The sequence below is a fragment of the Microchirus variegatus genome, assembly GCF_963457635.1.
Source record: "Microchirus variegatus genome assembly, chromosome: 1".
In the NCBI taxonomy this organism is placed as follows: domain Eukaryota; kingdom Metazoa; phylum Chordata; class Actinopteri; order Pleuronectiformes; family Soleidae; genus Microchirus; species Microchirus variegatus.
Genome location: NC_139802.1, coordinates 4,265,215 through 4,292,504, shown reverse-complemented (window position 1 = coordinate 4,292,504; position 27,290 = coordinate 4,265,215). Strand labels below are relative to the sequence as shown.

At 44.0% G+C, this 27,290-nt stretch overlaps 1 protein-coding gene across 1 annotated transcript in view; it reads right to left on the bottom strand.

Moving 5' to 3' along the window:
* efna4 (ephrin A4) overlaps positions 1-27,290 on the bottom strand; it is a gene marked incomplete at both ends in the record, with an annotated part of 49,866 nt that overhangs the window by 10,375 nt on the left and 12,201 nt on the right. Inside the window, 2 exons of the mRNA XM_083895202.1 lie at positions 2,978-3,046; positions 11,907-12,205. Coding sequence (XP_083751328.1) covers positions 2,978-3,046; positions 11,907-12,205 — 368 coding nt within the window. The remainder of the gene's footprint in view (positions 1-2,977; positions 3,047-11,906; positions 12,206-27,290) is intronic.

Genomic DNA, 27,290 nt, shown 5'->3' with positions numbered 1-27,290 from the left:
GTCTCTGTGACATATTAGGAGGATTTTATGGCCAGTTGCTTTAGATTTATTCCATAATGCACCTTTAAATGTAAAGCTTTTTAACTTTAAAGGCAAGTGTGTGCATGTGTGTGTGTGTGATGATTACAAATATTTAGATCAGATGAGCCGACGTGGGAATACCGTCAGAAGGTCAAGACAACATTAGCGCTTTCTCGCAGCACAAACTATCTGTGGTGTTTCTTAATTAACGACAGCAGGATAATTAACGCGGTAAAAAAAAGTCGTCAGCTGTCACTGTGGTTATAACGGAGCAAAATGACTCCGCATCTCAGACCTGCACGGAGCGCTGATGGCATTTAAAGAACTCACTGGAGATGGATTGGACGTTTCCCTTCATTCCAGTTTTTAATATTTTTTTCCTTTACGCCAAATTGACTCAGATTTAATCAGGGTGGCAGGATTGGGAATTATCTGCAAAATGACATATATATATATATATAGGAAGCTGGTAATTACTTTACTCACACGCACTCACATGTAGAGAAGCAACCAAACTGTGTGTTAGTTCAGGTTGGGACAGCACAACAAGCGCCCCCCGCAGATTGCACCGGGTATGGGAACTGGGACAGACGTCTCAGAAATGTGCGCACACATAACTGTACACACACACACACACACACACACACTTTGACAAATTAAGCCGCCAGAGGACACACGCAAAGAACCATAGACCCGTTCATACACGTCGAAATGCTCACACACACACACACACACACACACACACACACACACACTGTACAGGGATTCCCACAGTGACTGGGCAACATTCCCAACCGGAACAGGCAGCTCACTGGACTGGAAGACTAACGTTACTCCAGGCGGGCTCTGGATTAGATCAACTCTGGGAATTTCACACTGAGATAGAGTGATGGAGGGTGGGAGAATGAGAAAGACAGGCAGGCTTTGAAAAAAAAAAAAATGGCGGTAGAGGTGGCAGGAGCAGAGAGGTGTCCTTTAAAAGGTGAGTAATACTTAAAACTTTAGTGCAGACCCTTTAAATATGATCAAATGTCCGTCACATTCAAATCATCGTCAAATGACTTCACATCAATCAGCTCCGCACGACTCGCTCGGTGTGTCGCTATAGCCGCTTTTCCACGAGCGCGACTCGACTCGCATCAGCACGACGCGGTTATTTTGCGTTTCCATTAGCGATAGTACCTGGTTCCTGGTTCCAAGCGAGCTCACCAGGAAGAGTCATGAGCGTGACTCAAACCGAACAAAGCCCAACTGTACACCAGTTAAAAAAGACTTAACAATCCTAAAAAAACGTGGGTTGATCGCCAACAATTACCAAAGGAAATGTCTAAAACCTCATCAGTTGACAAAGCAGTCCGCCGAGCTGCATCGCAAACCCCGACGCTGTATTTCAGTCCAGTGACTCTGTGTCAGATGGAGTCTGTGCTCCGGTCATGAGGCGAGTACTGAACACATCTTTCTAATAAAATGATTCTAATGAACTGCTTTACAAGTCACTAGTTTGCGTGTGTTCGTGTGTAAAAGTCACGGCAGTTTCATGCAGCCGTGCTGTGATGACTCCGGAAACTCAACTAAACCATGAGGGTTGTACACGTACACTCTTAGAAATAAAAGTGCTAAGTAGAACCATATAAGGTTCTTCAGCTTGTCTTCATAGGAGAACCCTTAGTGTTACCAAGAACCCTTTTAAAACCCTTTATTCGGGAAAGGGGATTTAAAGGGTTCTCTGGATCAAAATGGTTCTTACTGGAACCATTAGTGTTAACAAGAACCCTTGAAAAACGCTTTCCTCGGGAAAGCAAATGGTTCCAGGTAGAACCTCAGCCCTTGTAGAAGAACACTTTTGGAACCCTTATTTCTAAGAGAGTAGTGGAAAAGCGGCCTATCAGTCTGCTTTTATGTGCATTTTCTATTTGTGCATAAAATCACCCTAAATGGAACTTACATTTCAGTAAGGCAGTCATTTTCTTTTACACCTGAGGGAGGAGGGAATAAAAACTTGGTGTATTGGTAAAAGAGAATAGAGAATAAAAGAGTATGTTTTAAAAATCATGTGACTGAAACATCCCTATACAACTTCTATCTGCAGAGGTGGAAAAAGTACTCAAATATTGTACTCAAGTAAAAGTACTAATACTTTGATGAAATATTACTCAAGTAGAAGTAAAAGTAGTTCATTTGAAATGTACTTTAAGTAAAAGTTACTTAGTTACTTTGCGTGGGGTGTGAGGGTAGTAGAAATATGACAAGGGGTCAGAAACTCCAAAACTATTTTGGAGCATCATTCATCATCATTGGTCTGGTTCTGGTGTATATTTTCCCCCTGTAGGTCTTCATTGTGCTGAATTTTTATTTTTACTCAGTAACGGATGGGATTTATAAAGTAATTAAGTACAATACTTGAGTCAATACGTACTCAAGTAAAATACAAAAAAATCCTGATTTTAAATTGTACTTAAAAAATACAAAATACACAAAGAAAGTATTCAATACAGTAACTTGAGTAAATGTATTTCGTTACTTTCCAACTCTGTCTATCTGCAGTGGTAGAAAAATATCAGAAACAAAACACAACATACACACAAATGCGCCCCTCGGTCAGGTCTGATAGTATTGCTTGTCGGAGTGCATTTTCACATGAAGGATATAAATAACGTTATGACAAAGCAATCGATAAAAAGAAAAAAAATCACCAAAAAATTGCATAGTGCAGCTTTAAAAATGTGATCAGGATTAAAAGCCAATGAGGGCAGAAGAATGGAGTCTATTATTCCAAAGTTAATGATCGAAAGGAATCGGAGCGTCTGCGTTAGTGAGAAAGATAGAAGGAGACGAGTGTGGGACGAGCAGCGGCCTGAACATGGTGCTGCTGCACTGAGCTGATATATCACAGTCTCTTGGTGTGCAGAGAGGAGGCATAAAAGGAGGACGAGATGAAAAGGAGGAGTGGACTCACTGGGCTCACAGCACACGGTGACGCGCAGCTTCATACATGGCAGAGGAGGGCCTTCATCTGAGGGCAGAGCTGGAAGGAACAAGAAGAAGAAACGTGTAAATAAGGAAGCAATAAATAATCAACACTCACGGAAGAGATATTCGCTTTGTGGTGGACGAAATACTTCCATCAGATCTGCTCTCTGAAAAACTCCCCCGCCGCTCCGAGAATGCTATTCCGATAAGTTCGAAGTTGTCGTTTCCCGGCGGGATAAAGAACAACACAATCTCCCCGCATCGCAGAGACGACCACAGATCACACTTATCTACGCGACTAAATAAAAACCATAAAATACAAACAATTGAGCTCGCGGCGGTAAGAGAAGGGCAAACGGCTTCGGTATCAATCGTGATCACGGCTCACATGGGAAAACGGGCGAAACGTCAACTATATTAGCTGTCGGGGTTAGCATTGCTTTTACGGAACAAATGTGTCTGGAAAGTGCAGTTAAAAGGCCGTTTATATTTGAATAATTCACAAACGGCTGCGAACTCGACGGGGAGCAAAACCGCACAAGCCGAGTCTGAGACGCCCGAACCTCTGTCTGTAATCTCAACAGATATGCTACGCTGCCACGTAATAACAGGAGGACTATGGCGTTTGTCAACATCTACGGTGGCTAAAACATGTGCTCATCACACACACACACACACAGACACAGATGAAACACGGGAAAATGAAGAAAACAACATCATCGCTCTAATCGTCCAGTGCACGATACACGGAACATGTCAAATTGGGAGTTTTTTTAGATACTGCAATTTGATTTAGTTTAGTTCAATATTCTCTCTGCAATCCATCTATAAATGCAAATGTTTTTAGTCTGTACAACTGTAAAATGGGTCATTTGAGAGAGCTGTTTTTTTAGTGTGTATCTGCGTCATTACCTTGTTTATAAAGCCAGAAGGTTCTAAACAAACAGTTCGGCCACTGCTGAGAACGCTGTGTTTTATTGTAATCTCAGGCTCAGCGAGATCTCTGAAAAAACCCGGTCCAATTACGTAAACAGCATTTCTCCTGAACAGCAGATCCTCCTGCTCCGGGCACTAGTCCGGGCACATCCGGTTGCGTACATTGAACCGCAGAAGAAGAATAACGTCCGTTGTGGAGGTGTTTCACGAGCGACAGTGTCTTCTGACTCTGGGTCAAAGTCATAAAAGGGACTGCGGCGGGGAGTCGTGAAGAAGCTATTTTTAAACACTGTTAAAACAATGTTTTGATAATGAGTAGCAGTGCATCCACTGTTCCAGAGGGGGGAGCTGCGCTTCTGAGAGCGGGTGTGCTGATTATGTCACTTCTGGGTATTGGCCAATCACAAGACAGTTGGGAAGGCTCTACGCTGGCAGGCCAATCACAACACAGTCTGTCTTCTGGAGGTGAGATTTATGTCTGAAATATCGCGGCTGAGGACAGCGTCAGAAAAGAGAGATTTCTATCGGCTCGTTTACAGCAACTTAGGAGGTTTTTGACCATAAAAACAAGTTACTGTATGTAAGTAGACCTCCATAACTCACATATATGTGCAACAGGACCACTCTATGTGAGCTTTAAATGGGCCGGCACCTCAATATCGGGCTGAACTGCTGAACCCGCACAGTCCAGTCAGAGCGCTGAGGTCGGTTAACCAGCTGCTTTTAGACGTCCCAAAGACAAAGTTACAGACCAGAGGTGACCGAGCTCTGGAATGACTCTGAAACATTAGAGGAGCTCAGACTGTTGAGCATTTTAAAGGTACAATATGTAGTATTTATGGGTTTATATAACCCAAAATCCACTTTTTTATACATATTATGTGCTCCTGCATTGTCTAGTCGCTGTATAATAGTTTTTGTTTCATTTTCGTAGTGTTTCAAAAAGTCATGTAAAATAACATGGTCGCGGACCGCGGTTGCATAGCCACTGTTAGCAGCGAGACGCCATGTTTCTACCGGAGCCTGTAAGGACAAACGCGAGAGAACAAAACAAGCGTCTCTTTACTTGTAGTGGAAGTCCCGCCTCCTCTCTCTCCGCTTCGTCTGCTACGGCCGCGGTAGCTCGCCCTCTCCCTCGCCTCACGAACCTCATCTGCTGACACGGAGAAAGACGACGAGGACGACATTTGACCAGCTGCGGATACCGTAGCGCTCAGGGAAGGGAGGGGGTGAGCAGAGCAGCAGGTCTTTGTTGTAAATTTCAGCCTCTCCTCTAGATGGCACTATAAACTACTTATTTCCCCTTTAAGTCGTCTTTAAAAACCTACTATTATTACATGGCTTTTACCACAGGTTGAGTTGGACTCCCGTTGTTTTAGCTTGTTTGGTTTGCTTCTTATGGGTTTTTACCATGCTCTGTATATCATTTGTTTTTTACAAGTTTTATGTTCTTATGCTTTCTATTTTTAAATAAAAAGACAACTCACTCTACCACTGAGCTACCGTCGCCGATGTGAAACCTGATAGAGCGTAACCGCACGATTGCACAACATTATAAAGGACCAGTGTGCAGGATTTAATGGTGATTTAATTTGCATAATGCAACCCACTGAATGTCACAGAGGACATGCAGACGTTCTATGGAAGAAGAACCAGTGTGTAACATACACTAATTGACATATTAGGAACACATGAAACCTAATGAGGTGTCAGGAGTCGTCCTCCGATCTGAAGTTTTTGAAGCATGGTCCATTCAGAGGTGGTGTCCTGCAGACCTTCGCTGTAACTAGTGACAGTTTGACTACTACTGTTCCTTCTCTGTCATTTTTGATCCAGCCTGGTCATTCTCCTCTGACCCACTGACATCAACAAGGCTCTTTTACCCAGAGAACTGCAGCACACTGGATATGTTCTCTTCCTTTCAGACCAGTCTCTGTAAACACTAGACTTTTAGGTTTAGCGTGAAAAGCTCAGTCGATCAGCAGTTTTTTTTTCAACCATGCCAGTATCAAAGTGATAGAAATGTCTTATTCTGACGCTGGGTTTGAACTTCAGCAGGTTGTCTTCACCACGTCTAAATACATCGAGTTGTTGGCATTAAATTATCAAAATAAATCAATGAAAATCCTAATTTTTAAATACTGTATTCAATTTCTGTTGATGGATCCTGCTTTTTATTAAAGGTGCATTATGTAATAAATCTAAAGCAACTGGCCATAAAATCCTCCTAATATGTCACAGAGACTCAGGTTAATAATGTTCATATAACAAACTGAACTCACCAACAACAACAGTACAGACAAAATATTTGCATTAAAAAAATATTTTGCAGACTGCAAATCATGTTTTGGCATGTGGCGCCACCTACCGCCGTCTACCAATCGTTGCAGTCAGTAGAGTGTCAGCTGCCGAGCAACCACGGGTTGCCAGTTACGTCAGAAAACAAAACCTAAAAGACCTCGGTATTTTGAATTTGAATGTAATAACCGTTTTTGGCCACATTCTTACATATGGCGCCTTTAAACACAGACTTCTCTACATTCAACGTAAGGATGAGAACAAAGATATGATGTATGTGTTATATTTTTAATCTGCAGTAAACATATATAATATAGAATAAATACATTACAGCATTTGGGATTTGCCGATTGCATAGTTTCAAAATGCACTTAGTCCAGTGTTTTGCGTTTTTAAGAAAACACGAGTCACGACACGAACACGTGCTCTCGCAGAGACATCGCAGCAGAAATACAGGGAATTAAAAATTGATTGAAACTCCCAGAAACTTGATCACTCCCTCATTCAGTCATTCATTCACGACTCACTGTATCACAGACAATCGGTGGTTTACGAGCATAGCGAGCGGTAAATTGAGATTTCAAACACTCTGTCGATACATCATTGTTATTTCCCATCATTGTTGACAGGTGTAATGTCACTGGCAAATGTTGCCAAGGTTGTTTTTTTTTTAGGTTTTCTAAGGTGCCGCTGATGCATTTGTGAGGTCACACTGTTGTGTTTTTAGTCAGATCACATGGTTCTCTTCCTATTTCATGAGAAATACTGAAAAACGATAAATATTGTTGACTCTTTACGGTTGGTGTTTAATACGCACTTTGCTGTACTATGCTGTGTTTTCCTATTTGGACTTTATACGACAGTTTTTTTGTCTTTGATTACTAAAGCTGTAGGAAAAAACTCATAGTTTCATTCTCATATGTCCTTTATTTTATCTCCTGCATGCAAACTAGATGGGGAAAAACAAAAAAAAACAGCCCAAGGATTTTGTGTTTACACTGATGACGACCTTGATGGCTGAACCGTGACATGTTTTTAGAGCTGATATGATTCAAAAGCCATTAAATATTAACTTAAGGCTTTTTTTTTTTTTTTTTTTTTTAAACAGAGCCTTAAATCTTTTTCCAACTCGTCCGACATTTGTTTTTCATCCCAAAACTAAAGAAAACCAGAGGGACGATATTCACCACACCCGGCCAGGAAGCACAAACAGGGTTATTTTTGACTGTTTAAAGCTGCAGTGTGTTGTTGTTGATGAGAATATTCTGCCCGTGTTTGGTCTTCATGAACAGACTCAGCGCAACATTATTTATATGCATCTGATCGAGCTGTGGATGTCACGTGACTCGGTTTCTGTGAACTGCCATGTCAGAGACCGATATATCGTGAGAGACTGAATTATATCTGATCCTTATAATGCTCCGGGCGTGCTTTTTTTTTTATGAGCTCGGAAAGAGTTGGGAGAGGACATGCAGTATCCTGACATCTCTGACTTCCTGATCAACTTCCCTTCATCTTTCTCCAGAGAGTCACTGAAAGTTTAAACGAGAGCCAGAGCCTGGAGGGGAAACAAATGGACGCAATCTGGCTTGGTGACAAATATTCAACTCTAAAAGATGCGTGTGAGTGTAACATACATTTATAAGTTAGTTACTGCAGTTTAAAAGACGCTACTCTGTTAAAAGGTGCCATATGTAAGAATGTGGCCAAAAACGGTTACTACATTCAAATTCAAAATACAGAGGTCTTTTAGGTTTCGTTTTCTGACGTAACTGGCAACCCGTGGTTGCTCGGTAGCTGAGACTCTACTGACTGCAATGATTGGTAGACGCCGGTAGGTGGCGCCACATGCCAAAACATGATTTCAAAACATGATTTGCAGTCTGCAAAATATTTTTTTTAATGCAAATATTTTGTCTGTACTGTTGTTGTTGGTGAGTTCAGTTTGTTATATGAACATTATTCCTGAGTCTCTGTGACATATTAGGAGGATTTTATGGCCAGTTGCTTTAGATTTATTACATAATGCACCTTTAAAGGGGAAGTAAGTTGTTTATAGTGACATCTAGAGGAGAGGCTGAAATTTACAACAAAGTACTGCTCCTCTGCTCACCCCCTCCCTTCCCTGAGCGCTACGGTATCCTCAGCTGGTCAAATGTCGTCCTCGTCGTCTTTCTCCGTGTCAGCAGATGAGGTTCGTGAGGTGAGGGAGAGGGCGGAGCTACCGCGGCCGTAGCAGACGAAGCGGAGAGAGAGGAGGCGGGACTTCCGCTACAAGTAAAGAGACGCTTGATTTGTTCTCTCGCGTTTGTCCTTACAGGCTCCGGTAGAAACATGGCGTCTCGCTGCTAACAGTGGCTATGCATCCGCGGCCCGTGACCATGTTATTTTAAATTACTTTTTGAAACACTACGAAAATTAAACAAAGAATATTATACAGCGACTAGACAATGCAGGAGCACATAATATGTATAAAAAAGTGGATTTTGGGTTATATAAACCCATAAATACTACATATTGTCCCTTTAAATCTGTAATGGATTATTTTCCTTTCCTCTGCGCCACCGCCATAACCCGTTAAACGGGGGTTCATGTTCCGAGCAGCTGACTATCAGAGGATATCAAGGTGTTTCCTGTTGATCCTGGGGATCCAGACGCGGAGAACCAGTGGGTGTCGGGTCAGCGTCCTGGGCAGTGGGTCACAGAGAGGCAGAGACAGTGGGTCGTCAGTGTCACGGTCTGTGGGAGCTGGAGAGCGGAGCTGAGCCCGGCTCAGACTGAGCCAACTAATGCCATTAGTGTTTCTAATACTATTGTTCCGTTCAACCCTCCGGCTAATGCCATTATACTGTCTCCGGTGCTGCGGGGCCCATTCAACGCGGACCCCAGAGCCAGACATTTGGACCAACTTTACGCCTTATCTTTGATGTGGACAAAACACACACAATCGCCGTGAACCTGATGCGGCCCCCGACCGCGGGGGGTGAGGGCCATTGTTGCTTTTCTGTGAACTGGTCTGAACAACCACAATGGCCCAGTGAGTGCATGTGTACATACATACGTGTGTGTGTGTGTGTGTGTGTGTGTGTGTGTGTGTGTGGAAGCGCTCTCTCATGCCCTCACAATGCTCCATTGTCCTTTGGACCGCAACAGTAATTTATGTAAAGATTCTTTCTCTCCCTCAGTCTCATCCATCCCTTTTTTCCCCCCGTTGCTTTTGTTGATCTCCCTTTTCTTTCTCCGGCGTAGATTCGGGCCTCCCTCGTTCACACTACCCCCCCCCCCCCCCCCCCTCCCCCTCTTCCCGTACTGTCAGACTGTGTCCATCTTTTGCTCTTTCTCTCCCTCTGTCAGTCCTCCACGCTTCTCTACCTCAGTCTCCTTCTTCTTCCCCCCCCCCCCCTTCACTGTCGTCATGTATTGATCTCCATTTCTTCCTCCTACACTTTGCGCTCCCTCCGTCTCTTTGTCGTCACCCTTCCACACGATGCATTCACTTGACTCTTTCATTCTCCGCCTTGTTTCATGTCCTCCCCCCCCCCCTCCCCTCCCCTCTTGGTTGGAGTGACACCAGGAGTTGTAAAAAAGTGAGAAAAGAAAATGTAAACTGATTTTTACAGCCACTAAGCCGTCTTCTGCCTGTCTCTCTCGCTCCGGTTTCTCCCTTCGGCGGGCTGAAATAAACGGAGGAGTAAAAAAGGAAGGGAAACCATCGCTGAAATTGTGTAACAGCTCTAAGGGTTATTTATGGAAGCCATTAATGCCCCGTGCTACCTGTTCGCCAACACTCAATGACACCTCGTTCTAAAACACACGGGCTAAATATGCTTCATCTTTGACAAAGACCAGGCCTGTCTGCTCACACGCTTTAACCCAGGTGTCTTTGCACAGCGCGATCAATTCAAACATCAAATATTTACACATCTTGTCTCTTTTACAGCTGTTTTACTTCAGCGTATGGCGCCTCGAGTGAAGAATCATTTTTACACTAAAGGTTTTTTAAAAAGAAAAAAAAAAGTGGTAATTTTACATATTTAAGAGTTATTTTAAGTCATGTTTCATTATGTACACCTCATGACCAGAGGTTGGGTATTAAAACCTGTGAAGTCCAAGATCCTGTTGGTTTCTGTCATCTTCACATACAGGAAACTGTGATTGTTATTATATTGTGATATTTCAGAAACAATAAATAGATTTTTCTTTGAATCCCTCAGTTTACAAATGAATAAATTATTGGTTTAGGTTTGCAGCTCTGTCTACTGCACACACACAGGCTTGCACACTGCACTGATTTAAGGCCTAATCCTAGCCTTAATGAGACTGTATGTGAGAATATTCAAGCATTAATATCGTTGAATGCCAGTGAATGAACAGATCATGAAGTGAATTAAACAAAGTAGAATTTATATGAATTGGAGTTGGGCTGGATTTTTCTTAAAGTCGTGATCTTATGCGACCTCCGGTGGACTTTCGCCCTCCGTTACCAAAGTAGTGGGTAATGAGCGACGTGTTGAAGTTTTCATACGATTGGAGTCTGCTAACATCAACACATGACTGAGTCCCAGCACAGCACAGACTGCAACAGAAACCCCTCATCTCATCTCATCTCATCATTCAACATTTTAAGCTGCAGCCCTCCAGGCTGGACGCTTGTGGCTGTTACGAGCTCTTGTAGGCATGAGCATAGGAAGGAGGCTTTATGGCCACACGTGTCGCTATAGAGAATGGGTGAATTCCAATTCCTTGCTTAACCCTCAATCTCAAAAATGTGCCCTCCCTCTAGTGCAAGTGCTGTCCTGATCCTCAGAAAAATTAAGTTGAGGGCCAAGTTTAAGGGCTGTGTCGCCCTCAATATTGAGATTTTCCGAGACCACCCTTGGGAGCAAGGGCTACCCAGAATGCATTGCGTGTTTTCACATAACAAAGATGGCGTCGAAAGCAGCGAAACGAGTACGCTACAAATTAAGTATTTTCTTTGTTAATAGAGATATAAAAATGATGAAAACCATTGTATTATCTTAGTTTAGGCCCATATTATGGATTAATGACGTCATTGTTGCACAACATTTATTTTTATTTTACGATCTTTTGTCAATAGCCGGCCGGTGCGGACAAGCGATCGTTTGCTATGGTTTACTTTTCAATAAGTCGTGGTGTGTGGTAACTGTCAGCTGAATATGTCCGTGGTTGTGGTATTTGTATGAGTATCATCTTATAACTAACTGACAACCTAATAACTTGACTGACAAACGGATCGTAATAAATAATCCTGACGTAAATGTGTTCTTCTTCTTCTTCTTTTTTGGAGTTGACAGACTGGACGCAGCTTTCGCGTTATTCTGCCCCCTGCAGTCTGAAGACGTATCTGCATTTAAGGGGTGTCCCATTTCTAAGTGACAAAATAACCCTCAACATTTGGTTTTGAGGGCCAGTTAAGATTAAGGGTTGAGCCTGAGGGTTAAGATTGAGGGAATTGTAATTGGCCCAATGGTTCTTGGAACCTGTATTTAGCTACTTTAAGTTCTTTGAGAAATCAGGTTCTTAGCAGTGGCCGAGCAAACTCTGTAGTTTTGTTGCAAAAACTCGTAACGTCATGACGACTACTGGTCCTGACAACGTCGGTGTTTATACTTGAAAAAGGCCTTAAAGAGATGAAAAACAAGCACACAACTATTACTTACAGCTGTAGTAGTAGTGACGACCGGGTTGAAACTCGAACCCCAGCGAGAAGGGTGTGAACCTTTGGATCTTTTCAGAGAAGCGCACCGGTCCAAACGGGGCGTAGGGGCTGTTGCACTCCCATCTCTTGATGGCGCCCCTGGTCTCCACACAGCCCTGGAACGACGCCTCTCCCACCAGGTAGAGGGCGAGCTCCTCCGGCTGCTCGGGTCCCAGGGTTTCCCTGTCGGGATAGTGAGGACAGTAGATGTCCAGGTAGTCGTTCAGATTCACCTGGATGGACAGATCACCAGACGCTAACCTGGGAGACAGAACGACAACGGGCATTAATATTTCATGTAACGATTACATCCAGGAATATTTGACTGAAGCGAAATGAGACGCGGTGATTAAACACAGACCGACAGAGAAACTAATTCCTTTGTGCCTGAGGGAACATGGATTGTTTCAACAAACAGATAGTTGATCAATATTACATATAACAATTACACAGGGGGGACGATGCAAAGTCCTGGTTTTTAAAGAATGTTTCGGGAGTCGAGACAAAATCATGACAGGCAATTTCATTTCCAGACAGTAACGGACGAGTGTTTATAGCAACGGATAGAAATCCTTGCATGCTTTTCAAGAGCGCTGAGGGGAATTCAGTGTAAAATAAACTTGACTCCCTCTGCCTTTTTTTTATCTGCTGCTGCACAGATGAACACTGGTGCGTACACACACACACACACACACAGCGGGCGTGCATGTGCATGCACAACAATGTCTTCAGTCAAGGTTGACTGGCTTAAGGCGTAACAACAACTCTGGACAACACCGCATCATTAGAACAAAAGGGCTGCATAATGCATGCTCCTTCTCTCTTCTGTCAGCCGGAGTACAAAAAGTTACCCATTTACGAACCAATATGGGAGAAAAAAGAGCGTCAGATAAAGACTCCAGGAAGCACGTGTAGGACACAGAAAGAGAGACGTACATGGATGGTAAATAAGATTAAAGGAGCATGACAAGATGAGGGGAGAAATGTGTGAGAAATGGAGGGGAGAAATGAGAGTGATGGGGCGAAATGAGCTGGGGGCCCAGAAAATTACGGAGGGAGCCTGATGAAAACAAATCTGCTTCAAGAGTTTCAAGAGGAAGAGAAGCCAGAGGAGAAGACACAAAGATGAACAGGTGTGGGAAAAAAAACCAACATAAAGTGTTTTAATTAACAGCCCCAGAGTGTCTGAGCAAGAGACGCTGAGAGGGAGGGACAACGGAGTGGAAGATGAAGAGGAAACTGACTTTAATTGGTCTCTTCACATGAAATGTAGGAGAACAAGAATGAGGGGCAGTTTGTGGCTCTGGCAGAATGTTCAGCTCTGTCAGGGGGAGTCTTTATAGAGGGGTGACAGAGCGGAGGAGAGAGGAAGGGAGTGGTGGGAGTCAGTGAAGGGGAACATGGGAGGGAAAAAGAGCGGAGAATGGGGAGGAAGAGGTGGCGGCGATGGTGGCAGCAGCGGCGGGCGGCAAAGTACTCTCAAAGTTAAGCAGGCAGACAGAGAGGAGACCAAAAGAATCAATGGGTGGAAGAATTGAGTGAAAAAGGAGGAGACAGAACTGATGAAAACTGAAATGAAACAGATAGACGTGACAGGAGACGGTCCAGCGACTCTGCAGAGGGTTTAAGGCGGATGGAGCGGTGAGAGGAGAAATGACAAGACGATGGTCGCAGGGAAAGAGGAGCCATGTGACAGGACTTAAAAACATATGAAATCTGTTAACTTTGAACCTGATTGCAGGTGTGACCGTGCAAGAAATTGGATCATAAAGGCACAGAAAGTGTGCATCATGTGATGGTAGAGCTAGGCAATGAAGACACCGCAATAACATTTTGAAATCAGTTAATAATCTTTATACATATATGTGTATACACACGTGTATACACACGTACATGTATATACACATATATGTATATACATACATGTATATACACATATGTATATACACATATATGTACAGTATATACATATATACATATATGTATATACACATCATATAAATGTATATACGTATATACATATATGTATATACATATATCATATATACATATATACACATATCATATATACACATATACATATACGCATATATATATATATACATACACTCTACCATTCAAAAGTTTGGGGTCACCTATACAATTTTTGTGTATATATGTATAATATCTGATAATACAAATTAGCTTCCACGTGGATGCTGAGGAAACAAAAAAACACAGAAACATGAGGCAAAACATTTAAAACCAATTACATGTTGCGTCTCAAAGTGTGTATTCAACATACATATATATATATATATATATATATATATATATATATATATATATATATATATATACATACATACATACATACATACATACATACATACATACATACATACATATATATATATATATACATATACACATATACATACATACATACATACATACATACATACATACATACATACATATATATATATATATATATATATATATATATTGACACACCTGCTATATTTTGTTATCGAATTAGACCTATAGTTGCAGGTGAGAACCTGGAGGCAGGTCTCAACAAAACTGCTTCCTGCTTTTCCTGCTCAGTAGCGAGCGTGCAGAATTGGTGATCTATCAACAGGACAGGACACAATCGATCAGCTTCCCCTGCTTGAGATACACATACAGTCACCTGATCAATATCCCTGCTGTAAATGTGTGTGTGTGTATGTGTGTGTGGCCACGGCTGATACCTCTATTCACTTGTGTGTGTGTGTGTGTTAATTACAGCAGGATAAAGTCACTAAATTGTTTGGTTAAGAAAAAACCAAGACAAGACGCCTAAGCCAGAGACCGTGCACGGGCGCGCACACACACACACAGACACACACACACACACACACACACACACACACACACACAGACACACACACACACACACACACACACACACACACACACACACACACACACACACACACACACACACACACACACACACACACACACACACACACACACACACACACACACACACACACACACACACACATCACATATTCTCTTCATATAACCTACGGTGTTTTACTGGAGCCTCTCTGAGAGACACAGATGTTTGCTTAGGTGCACTCGCTGTGTGCGAAGTGCGTGCGTGTAATAACAGGCGTGTGCTGTGTCAACACGCTGCTCTACACGTCAGTCACCCGCAGCTTCTTCTTCGCCGCTCAGGTCCCGTTTTTCCACCACCCAACTCCTCCGATCTACATTCCTCCACCTCCTTCTCCTCCCTCCTCCTCCTCCTTCACAAACTCATCCATTTCTTCAGAAGCTGCATCTCGTCCACGCTCCCACTTCCTATTTCTGACTCATTTCTCTCCTCCGCGAGGCCTCACACGAGCCTCCCAACACCAGCCCCACGCCATACTGTATGCACGGGCAGCAATTACAGAGACGGTGTGCTCTACTGATGTCAAACTGTCAGCCCCCCCCCACTTTTCTCTCTCCCTCTTCTTCCTCTCCCTTTCCCATCGTTCTGGCCCTGGTAGGCTTGGTGGGTAGACTCTAATTAAACTCGCCGTCCTCCTAGTTCTGCCAGCCACCGTGCAGCAGAGTGCAGTGACAGCACACGGGGCATCATGGGAGCATCAAGGTGCTGTGGGTGTCAGAGAACACGGAGCTGGAGCAGCCTATCAAGTGAGGGAACACTGTGGACGAGGAGGGGACGACCGGTTTGGTCCAGTGTCGTAAAAAGACAAGGGAGAGGGTACAAGAACGCACATTTAAGTAGAGCTGCAACTAACGTTTATTTTCGTAATCGATTAATCTGGCGATTATTTTCTCGATGAATCGTTTGGTCAGAAAATGTTAAAGGTCACATAGAGTGGTCCTGTTGCACATATATGTTAGTTATGGAGGTCTACTTAAATACATTAACTTGTTTTTATGGTCAAAAACCTCCTCGTTGCTGTAAACAAGCCGATAGAAATCTCTCTTTTCTGACGGTGTTTCCCAGCTGTGATATTTCAGACTCAACTCTCACCCCGGCTTTCCAACTGTCTTGTGATTGGCCAATACCCGGGAAGTGACATATTCAGCACACCCGCTCTCAGAAGCACAGCTCCCCCCTCTGGAATGGTGGATGCACTGCTACTCATTGACAAAACATTGTTTTAACAATGTTTAAAAATAGTTTTGTCACGACTCCCCGCCGCAGTCCCTTTGACGACCTTTGACCCGGAGTCAGACCCAGAGTCAGAAGACACTGTCGCTCGTGAAACACCTCCACAACGGACGTTATTCTTCTTCTGCGGTTCAATGTACGCAACCGGATGTGCCCGGACTAGTGCCCGGAGCAGGAGGATCTGCTGTTCCGCTGTTTACATAACCGGTCCGAGATTTTTCAGAGATCTCACTGAGCCCGTGATTACAATAAAACACAGCGTTCTCAGCAGTGGCTGAACTGTTTGTTTTGAAACTTCAGGGCTTCGTAAACAAGGTAATGACGCAGATACACACCAAAAAAACAGCGTTAATTGGAACTTCCGGTCTAGGTCCGCTTTAAAAAACGTTGATCAGCGTTTGTCAAAGCTGGAAATGACGATGTTCTCGAAAGTCTTGTTTTGTTCACAAACCAAAATTATCCAGTTTTAATCATTTCTTTGTTATATGTGGAAACCAAGAAAATATTCACACTTAAGAAGCTAAAACAATCAGAAGTCTTGTTTTAGTCATGAAAAAAGCTTCAAACCGATTGTCGATTATCAAAATAGTTGGCAATTAATTTAGTAATCGATTAATAATCCATTAATCGTTTCAGCTCTGCATTTAAGCTCGTGTGGGTGTGTAAATACACAGAAGAAAAACACATGGTCACACACAGCAGGACATGAAAGTACTCGAGAATAAAACATGCTCCATCCTTCACGCCAGAGGGTGATCAGTGACACCCTTCTGAGTTCTTGTGCAAACTCTTGGTTGATAAAAAAAAAAATCTCACGAGCAGTCACATCAAAAACAACATGCTGCGATTTTCAGTGGGGAACTTGAAAAGCAACCCCCCACCCCCCCCCCCATTTAAAAAAAATAATATCCGGAAATCATATTCAAAAACTGAACATAACTGATGCCCTGCCGATGTGTGCCCATGTAAATGTACATACAAAAGCATTTTTTTTTTAAAGTGTGCTGTGCGCGTGCACGGTTCTAATGAAATTCAGGGGCTCGACTGTGGCAGAGACCTTTGATCCTTTAATATGAGAGAATAATTAAAGGAGCAACAATCCGACTACACGGCCTCGGGAATACTGAACAGATATTCCATCACACGCGGCAGCTGCAGACTGCGCATACAGAACACACTGGGGCCCTTAACGCTATAAACATTTGTGATAAAATATTCCACTACAATGAAAAATGCTGAGAACACGCTTACGCTATACCATGCATCCCAAATGAATCAGGAGACTTTGCATATCGCAGGGGCGTATCACGGGAGGTTTTTAATAAACACTTTCATGCTTGTGATGGTATGCTAAGCAGAAAAAAAAACTCTGTGTGTTCCGTGTAGTGATGACAGGAGGCCGAAAGGCTCAGTGCTGGAGTCTCAAGTTCATCAGTGGTTAATCACAGCAGGTTGACCTGCTGACTCTAATCACTATGGTGACCGAGCACAGCGCGCCGTGGGGTCACCCGTGGACGGGCACAGCTTCGGCTTCTACGGCGTGAGCTGTAGAAACAGTATTTGGTGTAAGGCTCTTGGTGGTCTGGTGTCAAACTTTATTTAACTTTTTTTTTCTCTCATGGCACACAGTGGGGGACACAAGAAAGAAAACAGAGCCTCACCAACTGAAATCTACACAATTTCTTGCCGTTAAACAGCCTTTTCCTCCTGGAAAATGTAAAATAACGCACGCAAGGTCGAATGGTGAATAGGGGTCGTACCTATGTTCCCCGGGTCCTATGTTCCCCACTTTGTGGAAGCCTGGGTGTGGAGCTCCAGGGTAAAGGGTTTGGGTTAGGGTTAGGGGTAAGGTTAAGGGTTAGGGTAAGGTAGGGTAGGGTTAGGTTAAGGGTTAGGGTAGGGTAGGGTTAGGGGTTAGGGGTTAGGGTAGGGTTAGGGGTTAGGGGTAAGGTTAAGGGTTAGGGTAAGGTAGGGTAGGGTTAGGTTAAGGGTTAGGGTAGGGTAGGGTTAGGGGTTAGGGGTTAGGTTAAGGGTTAGGGTAGGGTTAGGGTTAGGGTTAGGGGTTAGGTTAAGGGTAGGGTCCTATGTCCCCCGGGTCCTTTTGGGTGAACAGCAGGGAACATAGAACCCTTTTTTAGAGAAAGGGTCCTATGTTCCCCGGTCTCATACAAAGCGGGGAACATAGGACCCTTTGGGTGAACAGCGGGGAACATAGGACCCTTTTTTAGAGAAAGGGGTCCTATGTTCCCCGGTCTCATACAAAGCGGGGAACATCGGACCCGGGGTTACAAAGATACGGTCCCTGAGAATATTAGCATACTGCTAATACTGGTCCTTCTTTTACATGTTCTCCCCGTGTGTGCGTGGGTTTTTCTCGGGTTATCCAGGTTCCCCCACAGTCCAAAAACATATGGGGATTAGGTGAATTGGTCACTCTAAATCATTGGTTCTCAAAGTGCGGCCCGGGGGCCAATGGCGGCCCGCAGAAACATTTCAGGCGGCCTGCAATGAATTACAGTTGATAGTTTTAATCCAGGAGGTACTAAGCTTGTTAAATGTTTATTGGGCATTACTGGATACAGATCAATAAGTGTTAACAAAAATACTGGGTATTTACCTGGTTTCTATATGGTGAATTTAAGTGGGTTATAAGCTGGTAATAAGCAGGTAGCTACAGCCCCCAATTACTAGCTTTTTACCCAGTAAATATATGGTAACAGAAATGTGCTACTTGGTATTAACCTGTAATTAGAAGGTAAGAACAATGGCCAAAATACTGTTTTTTTTCCTTTTTACATTGGCGGCCCTCAGTCCAACGTTGGGTTCTTAAATTGGCCCTCAGGTATCAAAACTTTGAGAACCCCTGCTCTAAATTAACCATAGGTGTGAGTGCGAGAGTGAATGGTTGTTTCTGTCTCTATATGTGTCCCTGTGATGGACTGGCGAACTGTCCAAAGTGTACCACGCCTATCGCCCTATGTCAGCTGAGATAGGCACAGGACCCCCCCCCCCCCGACCGTCCGGTGGAGGATAAAGCGGTAGATAACGGATGGATGGATTTTCCTTCATTTAGATTTTCCCCAAGTAACACAAACTTACTCTATAAAGCTGCCGAACAGCAGTCTAAGCTTTAGGTCATACTTTGTGCATCCATGCATCTGCAGAGGTTCACTAAGAACCATGTGACACAAATTTCATCATCATCCATCATTCATGCTCGCAGCCCTCTACGCCTATGCGGGACCCTATGGAGATGACCAGTATCTCCATAGTTTGCGTAGGACCATATGTGTGTGAGCAACACTTTCCAGTCCAGTCGGTGGCAAGTGCTCGTGTAGGTCAAAACAGAACGGTAACCATGGCGATACGCTTGAGGTCGTGTGTCCGTCAAGTACCCAAACAAATGTACAACTCCTCGGTGCGCAAAGAATACGAGATCACACGACTGAGGCCAAACCGCTGTCGGGAAATCACCGTTACTGGAAGTGAATGTGAGGCAGAGAACGCACATTGAACGCTGAGCCTCATTTAGTCCGAAGGGAATCGTGACCGTGCACATTCCTGCAGAAATGCAAAAAGAGACGCTCTGCAGATACTGAACGTGGAAACTTCACCAATGTCACGCCTCGCTGAGGTCCACTGGGGTTCACTATGGTCTCTCTCATTATTGACGGCATGTAAGGAACTTCTGTGGGCGTCCACGTACAGCCCCAAAAACCACATATGCATCTGCTGCATATGCATGGACTGAAGCAGACACTGGCATGTACTGTATGCAACTCTGTAGACATGGAACATGGGAAGTACTGAGGCAGCGAATTTGTTTTTCTCTGTTCCTTTAAGAGAACTTCAGTACATTCACATGATGTACAATGTTTACAACCCAAACTGCCTTTTCATACATAAAAAACAACATTTATTGGCAGTTTTTCAAAGTATTCCACAGTGCTGTGCATCATAAACAGAAATAACTGCGCAATCAGCATCAGGAATCAACTAAAGAAAATGAATGAATGAATGAATGAAGAAAAAATACAAATGTCTTTCATGAAAGCAAAGAGTTGTTATGTTTTCAAAGGAACAACAAAAAAAAAACAACACAGATATGAGCAGGTGAATCAAAGGAGAACATAATGGGAAAACACGAGTGTACGGGAAATTGATGACATGAGAGAGGTTCCTGACAAAAAAGACCCTGAAGACACAACAGGGAAAAAGGAGGAAGGCATATAACTAAGAGAAAAGAGAGAGCTTTGTTTCCTCCGGCTTTCTTTGACTCCCTGATCCACAGGTTTTTAACCAACATTCTGAAGGAAAAACAGGAAAAGAAATCACAACCACTGCAGTTCTGCATTCACAGAGTGAGAGGACGACTTTAGCCATTACTGCAACTTCAATACATTTCTCTTTGTTTCTCGTCTTACACTTGATCTCTCTCTGCATGGACATGAACTAAGCAGGATGAGCCCCCCCCCCCACCCCCCACATACCGGACCCCTTACACTACTGGTGCCCCATTCCACTCCGGCACAAAGCCATGCTGCGTCCAGAGCCCAAACACCAATGTTGTGTCTAACCTGGTGCTTACTCCCCCCTCAGTGCACACAAACAAGGACTTCACCCCCTACCTCTGACCATCTGGGACCCCCCCCCCCCCCCCTTCCTCCACCAACCCACTTGTCCAGCTGGCCCCTTTAGCACCCTCCACCTCCCTCACACCCTCAGGACGAAGAACCGCAGAACCCCGCGCGTCTTTGTGTCATCGAACTGTGGCCAACGCGGTGATCAACCGCTCCTCACAGCGAGGAGATAGCGACTCGAGGGGGGGGGGGGGGTGTTAGGAGCAAGCTGTTGCTCTTATCTACTCTTTGAGGCTTGTTATGCTCAGTGAGTCCATGTGTGTCTGCTTCATTCAAGGTCAGCAGGAAGTGGAGCTATGCTCCGTGTACGACCGTTAGGCGCTTCTCTTTCCTTTCTACCACTCCTGATCTTAAATGTGGATGTAATGGGAACTCTTCACCAACTTTTTCCCATCACTTTCATCTCAGTCTACTTGGCGATCTGCATTAATTTGAGATGGATCTCAACCCATCGAGTAGAGAGAGTGTACTATACACATGGACACTCACTGTTGGGAATTGTCAGGGTATGCAGTTAAAATTGCTGGCACAGCCTTAAATAACCTCACTGATCTGCATATGGTGATGTCAGTGAAAAAAAAAGGCCAGACTTATCCTGGCAGATCCAGACCACCTCCTGCTTGAAGAGTGCAGGTCGCTCCCTTCCAGACGCAGATATACACACGACTAGAACAGACCAGGAGATTAATTTGTCCCTGCAGCGATTAGACTTCAAAATGACCTGTTGTAATCTGGTGTGTTTGTTTTGTTGGACTGTGAAACTAATTCCCCCCCAGGGGATCATAAAGATCCTTGAACTTGAACATGCTTTATCGTCATCAGTTTTTCTCTAAATTGGGGCTGCAGCTATCGAATATTTTTGGTAATCAAGTATTCACCAATGCAAAACGCAAAATTATTATCATTTATTTTAAAAAATTTAAAAATCCAATCTATTTTGTTGTCCGATTACTCAATAATCGAGGAATAATAGGTAGAATACTCAATTACAAACATATTAGCCCTATTAAGCTACAACCCTATTAAGCTAGATAGGGTTCAGACGCTGAGTCTTCGAGGACGTGCTGTTGTGGTACGCCAGTTGTAGTCTGCGGTGCCGTGAAGCGTGAAATGGTCGCACGCTTTGGACATTTTCTGCCTTTTTTTACGGGCTGTTTTCACTCCCCGTCTCTGCCGTCGAGCCACGGCTGAAATGTGGACGTGCGTCTGCTAAAGCGGTCCGCGTGGAACAGCGACCCCTGCACTGAACAGCAGGCCGCATAACGAGATAGGAATTAAACGAATACTCGAGGCAGAGTTTTTTTGCCTCGAGGAATTTTCGATGTTATAAATGACAACAAGTGGAGTTACTTGTGTCCTACGTCCTAGACGTCAGATTTCAAAGCGGAAGTATTTTCTTATGTACAGTCTTGATCTTTTTTTCAGGGGAAACCCCTGTGCCATCACATCAATGAAATGCTGATGTCCTGTTCACACACACACACACAGAGACACACAGATAACTGCTGGCCACTATAGCTGTGGGTGTACGTGTAGAACCTGGACGACATGATTGGTTGCAGCATTCTTGCCCTGCAGGCTCCATTAATGGACCAGAAGGCATAGGGCGCTCACACCATTCAACCCCTCATTCAGACTGCTAAAATCAGCAGGCTGCCACACAGAGCTGCACACCCTATCAATTTAAATAGCGATAAAACACTGAGACGTACACACAAACACACAAACACACACACACACACACACACACACCTGCAGCTTCAGGCCCTAAAGGACTCCCAGTCTCAGGTAAAGACAGACTATTTTCATGCCTGTTACTGCATAGGTTTCTCCTCCAAGACTCAGCAGCACAACAGCGATGACCATCAAATCTGAAAGGAGATTGCAGAACTCGGGTCCACGGGACGCATCAGTATGGAAAAGAATCAATGGGAACCGTTTTGATATGGCGGAGATCACCGTACCGTCCTCCTCCGCTGTGGCAGAGCTCAGCCGCACATAGAAGCAGCTCTCTCTCCTTGTGAGGTCTGGTCCCATCCTAAAATAACCTTTCCAGCGACTATGAAATTACCGTCCACGATAATATAAAATGGACAGGAGTGCAACGCTGCTGCCAATGGATCATTTTTATTTCTGCGGCGGTTTGAGCAGAGACACTGCACGTTTTACACATGTAGCCTCCCTTTAAAAAGGTGTTTGGTGTGTCTCGACACCTGCTCAGCGTAAAGATGACCGCACTTTTCAGAAGAACGTGAAGAGAGGGAAAAAGAGTTTCAGGTCTCATGCAGAAGAAAAAAAAAAAAGGAAGTGTGCATCGAAAAAGAAATGCATAGCGTGCGTACGCCACGAGGGGGTAAATAAGGTCAGATGTGCCGTTGCCAGGACAACAACCAATTGGAGCCGGGATCGTTGCCAAGCCAAAGCCCCACCCATCCATCCTTCACTCTCATTCGCCGTGGTGCATCCCTCCGTCCGGACAGCCTAAACCTCAGAGTAATGAGTGCTCTCCATGTTTCTGCAGTCTAAATGGAGATGCAGTGTAAATACAGGGCTGATGTTGTACAGGTGCCAGAGCTCGGAGACATAAACCTGAGTGTAGCTACAGTAGCTCTCGCTGCTGCTGCTGAGACACTGACAGGAGAAGGACGGAGGTGACAGCTGATGATGGGTGGACACAAAAAGCCATGATTCAAAGCCATTTATGAAATCTATCAAAAGTGTATTGCTAGTTAAAAGTGGCAGCCGGACTTATTTACTGTGTCAACATCATTTGTCTCACGTTTATGGACTAACTTTGCCTTGTGGAGCTATAAGCCGTACAAAAGGTGCACATAAATGAATGTTGTAGGTTTGAAATGACAACACTTAGAGTAAAGGTTAGTTGTGTGGGTACTTTTTTGGGATATAAGGAAACTATTTTCTATCAATTTGAAATTAAGTCTTTGTAAAAATGTAAATTTAATACAGAGAGCAAAATGTTAAAGGTGCCATATGTAAGAATGTGGCCAAAAACGGTTACTACATTCAAATTCAAAATACCGAGGTCTTTTAGGTTTCGTTTTCTGACGTAACTGGCAACCCGTGGTTGCTCTGCAGCTGAGACTCTACTGACTGCAATGATTGCATAAGGTGGCGCCACATGCCAAACCAGGATTTCAAAACGTAAACATGATTTGCAGTCTGCAAAATATTTTTTTTTAATGCAAATATTTTGTCTGTATTGTTGTTGTTGGTGAGTTCAGTTTGTTATATGAACATTATTCCTGAGTCGCTGTGACATATTAGGAGGATTTTAGCTAGAAGCTAGAAGAAGAAAGAAAATCTCAGATTTAACATCTCAAATCAGGCTCCAGCTTCTTGTGTGTTTTAATATCACCATTTAATATTATTAAAAAACTAATATCTTTGGGGTTTCGGCGGCTGATCACACAAAAGCAGATAAAAGACGTCTCACGATTCCCTGACATTTTATATCCCCCCAAAAACAGCAAATTAATCCGTGATGGAAAATAATCATTACTTCTAATCCCACGTTGGTCTCGACTTGTCGTCGCCGCTCCCCCCTCTGCGCCGTCGTTAATTTAGAGCCGTCGTTTCCTTCTCGCGTCGTCAAAAAAATTCATCATTTTAGAGACTGGACCCCTTCAGAGACGTCGAAACTGGCATCGAAATAAATCTGCGCCAAAAACGACACTTTTCTGGTCTCTCAGCGAGGTCCAACCTGCATTATTGGGCTACAAAGACCCACATTTACTCAGATGCACTCTTCACTTTAGTGAAAAGGGCACTCTCAAAGCAAATACATGCATACAATAAATCAGAGTCGACTTGGAGAATCCATTATTCACTAAGTGGGTCACACTTCAGATGCTGTAGATACTCTCCCTCTCTCTCTTTCCCTCTCTCTTTCCCATTCACACTCTGTTTCCCTCTCTCTCTACGGTGTGAAGGTTTGCGGTGGACGTGGAGCACAGGTGTGCACTTCCTCACTTTCCCTCTGCGTCTGATTATTTGGTGATCATTAGCAGAAGTGGAGCTGTCTTATCGGTCCATCATTCACTCAGTCAGGCCTGACACACACACACACACACACACTGTTAAGACATGTCAGGGAAACCTGCCCTAATACAGCCAACAGCCCTGAATTATTTAAACAGAGGGAAAGGGAGAGAATACGGGCAGAAAACGACTGGAGAGGCGAAGGAGTTAAGGAGTAAAGAGAGTGAAACTGGTCCTTCTTCAGACTCCTGGAGAACTAAAGTTTAAAAACTTCTCGACTCGCTTTCGTTCGCATCTGTTTTCTTTCAGCCCGTCTCATTTCCTCGCCCCGACAGCGTGCCTGCCTGCCGACTCCCTCCTCATCCTCTCCTCCCTCCGTTGCTTCTTCCACCACTTCACTCACCCGCCTCACCTCCCCCCCTCCTCCTCCTCCTCCTCCTCCTCCTCCTCCACCATTGCCATCTTTCTCTCTGTTTATCTAAGCACTTTCACGGTCACTGCTTTGGAATCCCAGGAGTCTAAACTGCCCCCTTTGCCTCTCCCTCACAGTTGTGCTTCTCTCTCTCTCTCTCTCTCCATATTTCTCCGTCACAACGGTTGAGATTCATATCGCTCTGAGAATCGGGGGCTATGAAAGGTCCCCCCCCCCCCCCCCCCACACACACACACACACACACACCCTCAAGGCAGCCAGCTTTGTCCTTTTCTAGTCACGCACAGCTGCCGACCCGCCCCGCGCTCACACATGAACAAACTCACACTCACATCGATACCGTTCGATACCAATCAAGACGGGGGGGAAAGAAAATTAATGAAATGTAACTAAATATAATGTTATTTACTCTGTAAAAAATCTTTAGCCTATCCAGCTCGAGCGAATTAAAATGAACGGTTTTCGACATTTAGACTAACACGTTTGGACGCCGTAGTCCAACTTGTGGCCCGGATGCCCCCCCCTGAATTTCTTGGAGAGGTCCGCTTCAGTTCCACAACACCGATTAAGGCTTTAGGCACAATGAGAGGGAAGGAGAGGAAGGAAGGAAGTGGCCGAGGGTCAAGAGAAGAGGTGCAGACGTCAGTGCCACATAGTGCTAACAGCAGCCGGACTGGGATTAACTGATTAATTTGGGATTAAAAAAAAAAGGACTGGTCTCTACTTGAGGTAAATGAACCACAATGAACCCATAAATTGCAAGATTAACACACGGGGAGGTAAAGTATACGCGAGTGTGACATAGTAACACCGAGTCCACCGGGAATCGACTGCAAAGTCAGCAAATAGGACACAAAAGTGGCCTCTTTGTTTAGCTGTGTGGGACTTTAATGAAGAACATGGCTTAGAATAATCTTCTGTTCTGAAAGGAACCGCTTTAAATGGAAAAAAAACAACAGAAAAAAACTTTTTGACTATGCTTTTGTCACCGGGTGTATTTGAGGGGAAGCACACATTAATTCCACAATAATAAACATGCAGCATCTGCTTCACTGTTTCGAGCGGAGAAGAACTCCATTTCCCCTTGAATGGCAGAGCAATGAGATTCATGAGTTCCTCGGCTTCAAGGCCAGAGCTATGGAGATTTGGGGACAAGGCTATTTCACCTTTTTTTTCTCCCCCCCCATTTGCCACAACTCCTGATTCTCCCAGACAGTGAAATACAACCATCTGATTGTCCCCGATGCATATGACACGAGGGACAGAGAGCAATTCGGTTTTAAAATGATGGTTTACCCAAAAATGGCAATACATGTAAAAGCTAAGTTTACAGTTTGTGCAGTATTGTAACATGTCAGAAGACACAGATCTTGTTTCTGGCTTTTTATTACAGAATGATGGTCACGTTGATGTGACCAGGGGCTGAGCTAGACTCTCAGCACAGAGGGGGCAGGAACATTCACGAAGGGCTGATTAGAAATGGTTATTTTTAAAAATAACCGCTGTAAAATACAGTAGCCGACACAACAATAACCCATTATTTATCATGCACATTGTCCCAAACAAGCATATGAATGCAAAAACATGAAGTCATAAGTTTGTCTCGAAGAAGCCAAGAAGAAAATAGGGTGGTATTCATGTTAAAATGCTTCACCAGCAAGGAGAGCATGCAGTGCTTTACCTACATCAGCTGACCAATGGTCCAGCCGACCTCAGATGATGGACCGATATGCAGATGCATGTCTTTTTCCGCAAAAAAAACAATGTCAACATACATTGAATGTGATTTCTTGGCGTGTCCAAACATAAAATATGTTGGGCTAGTAGTGTTAGCAGATCCAGAAACACAGCTATATAAATCACACACACACACACACATGCACCACAGGCTCTATCTCACACAGTGCAGCACGAGCGTCGTTGCTCGTTTCCGACCAAAACTCGATGATTTAAATGAGGTGCGGTTCAGTGCATTGTTTTCACATTGCTATCTTGAGGCAGCAGGAAAAACCACCGCGGCAGTGACCAAGAAAAACCTGGTCTGAGGTCAGCGGCTGAGCATTTTAATGGTTATTTAAATGTTTTTTACGTTCGATGCACCTGCACAGGCGG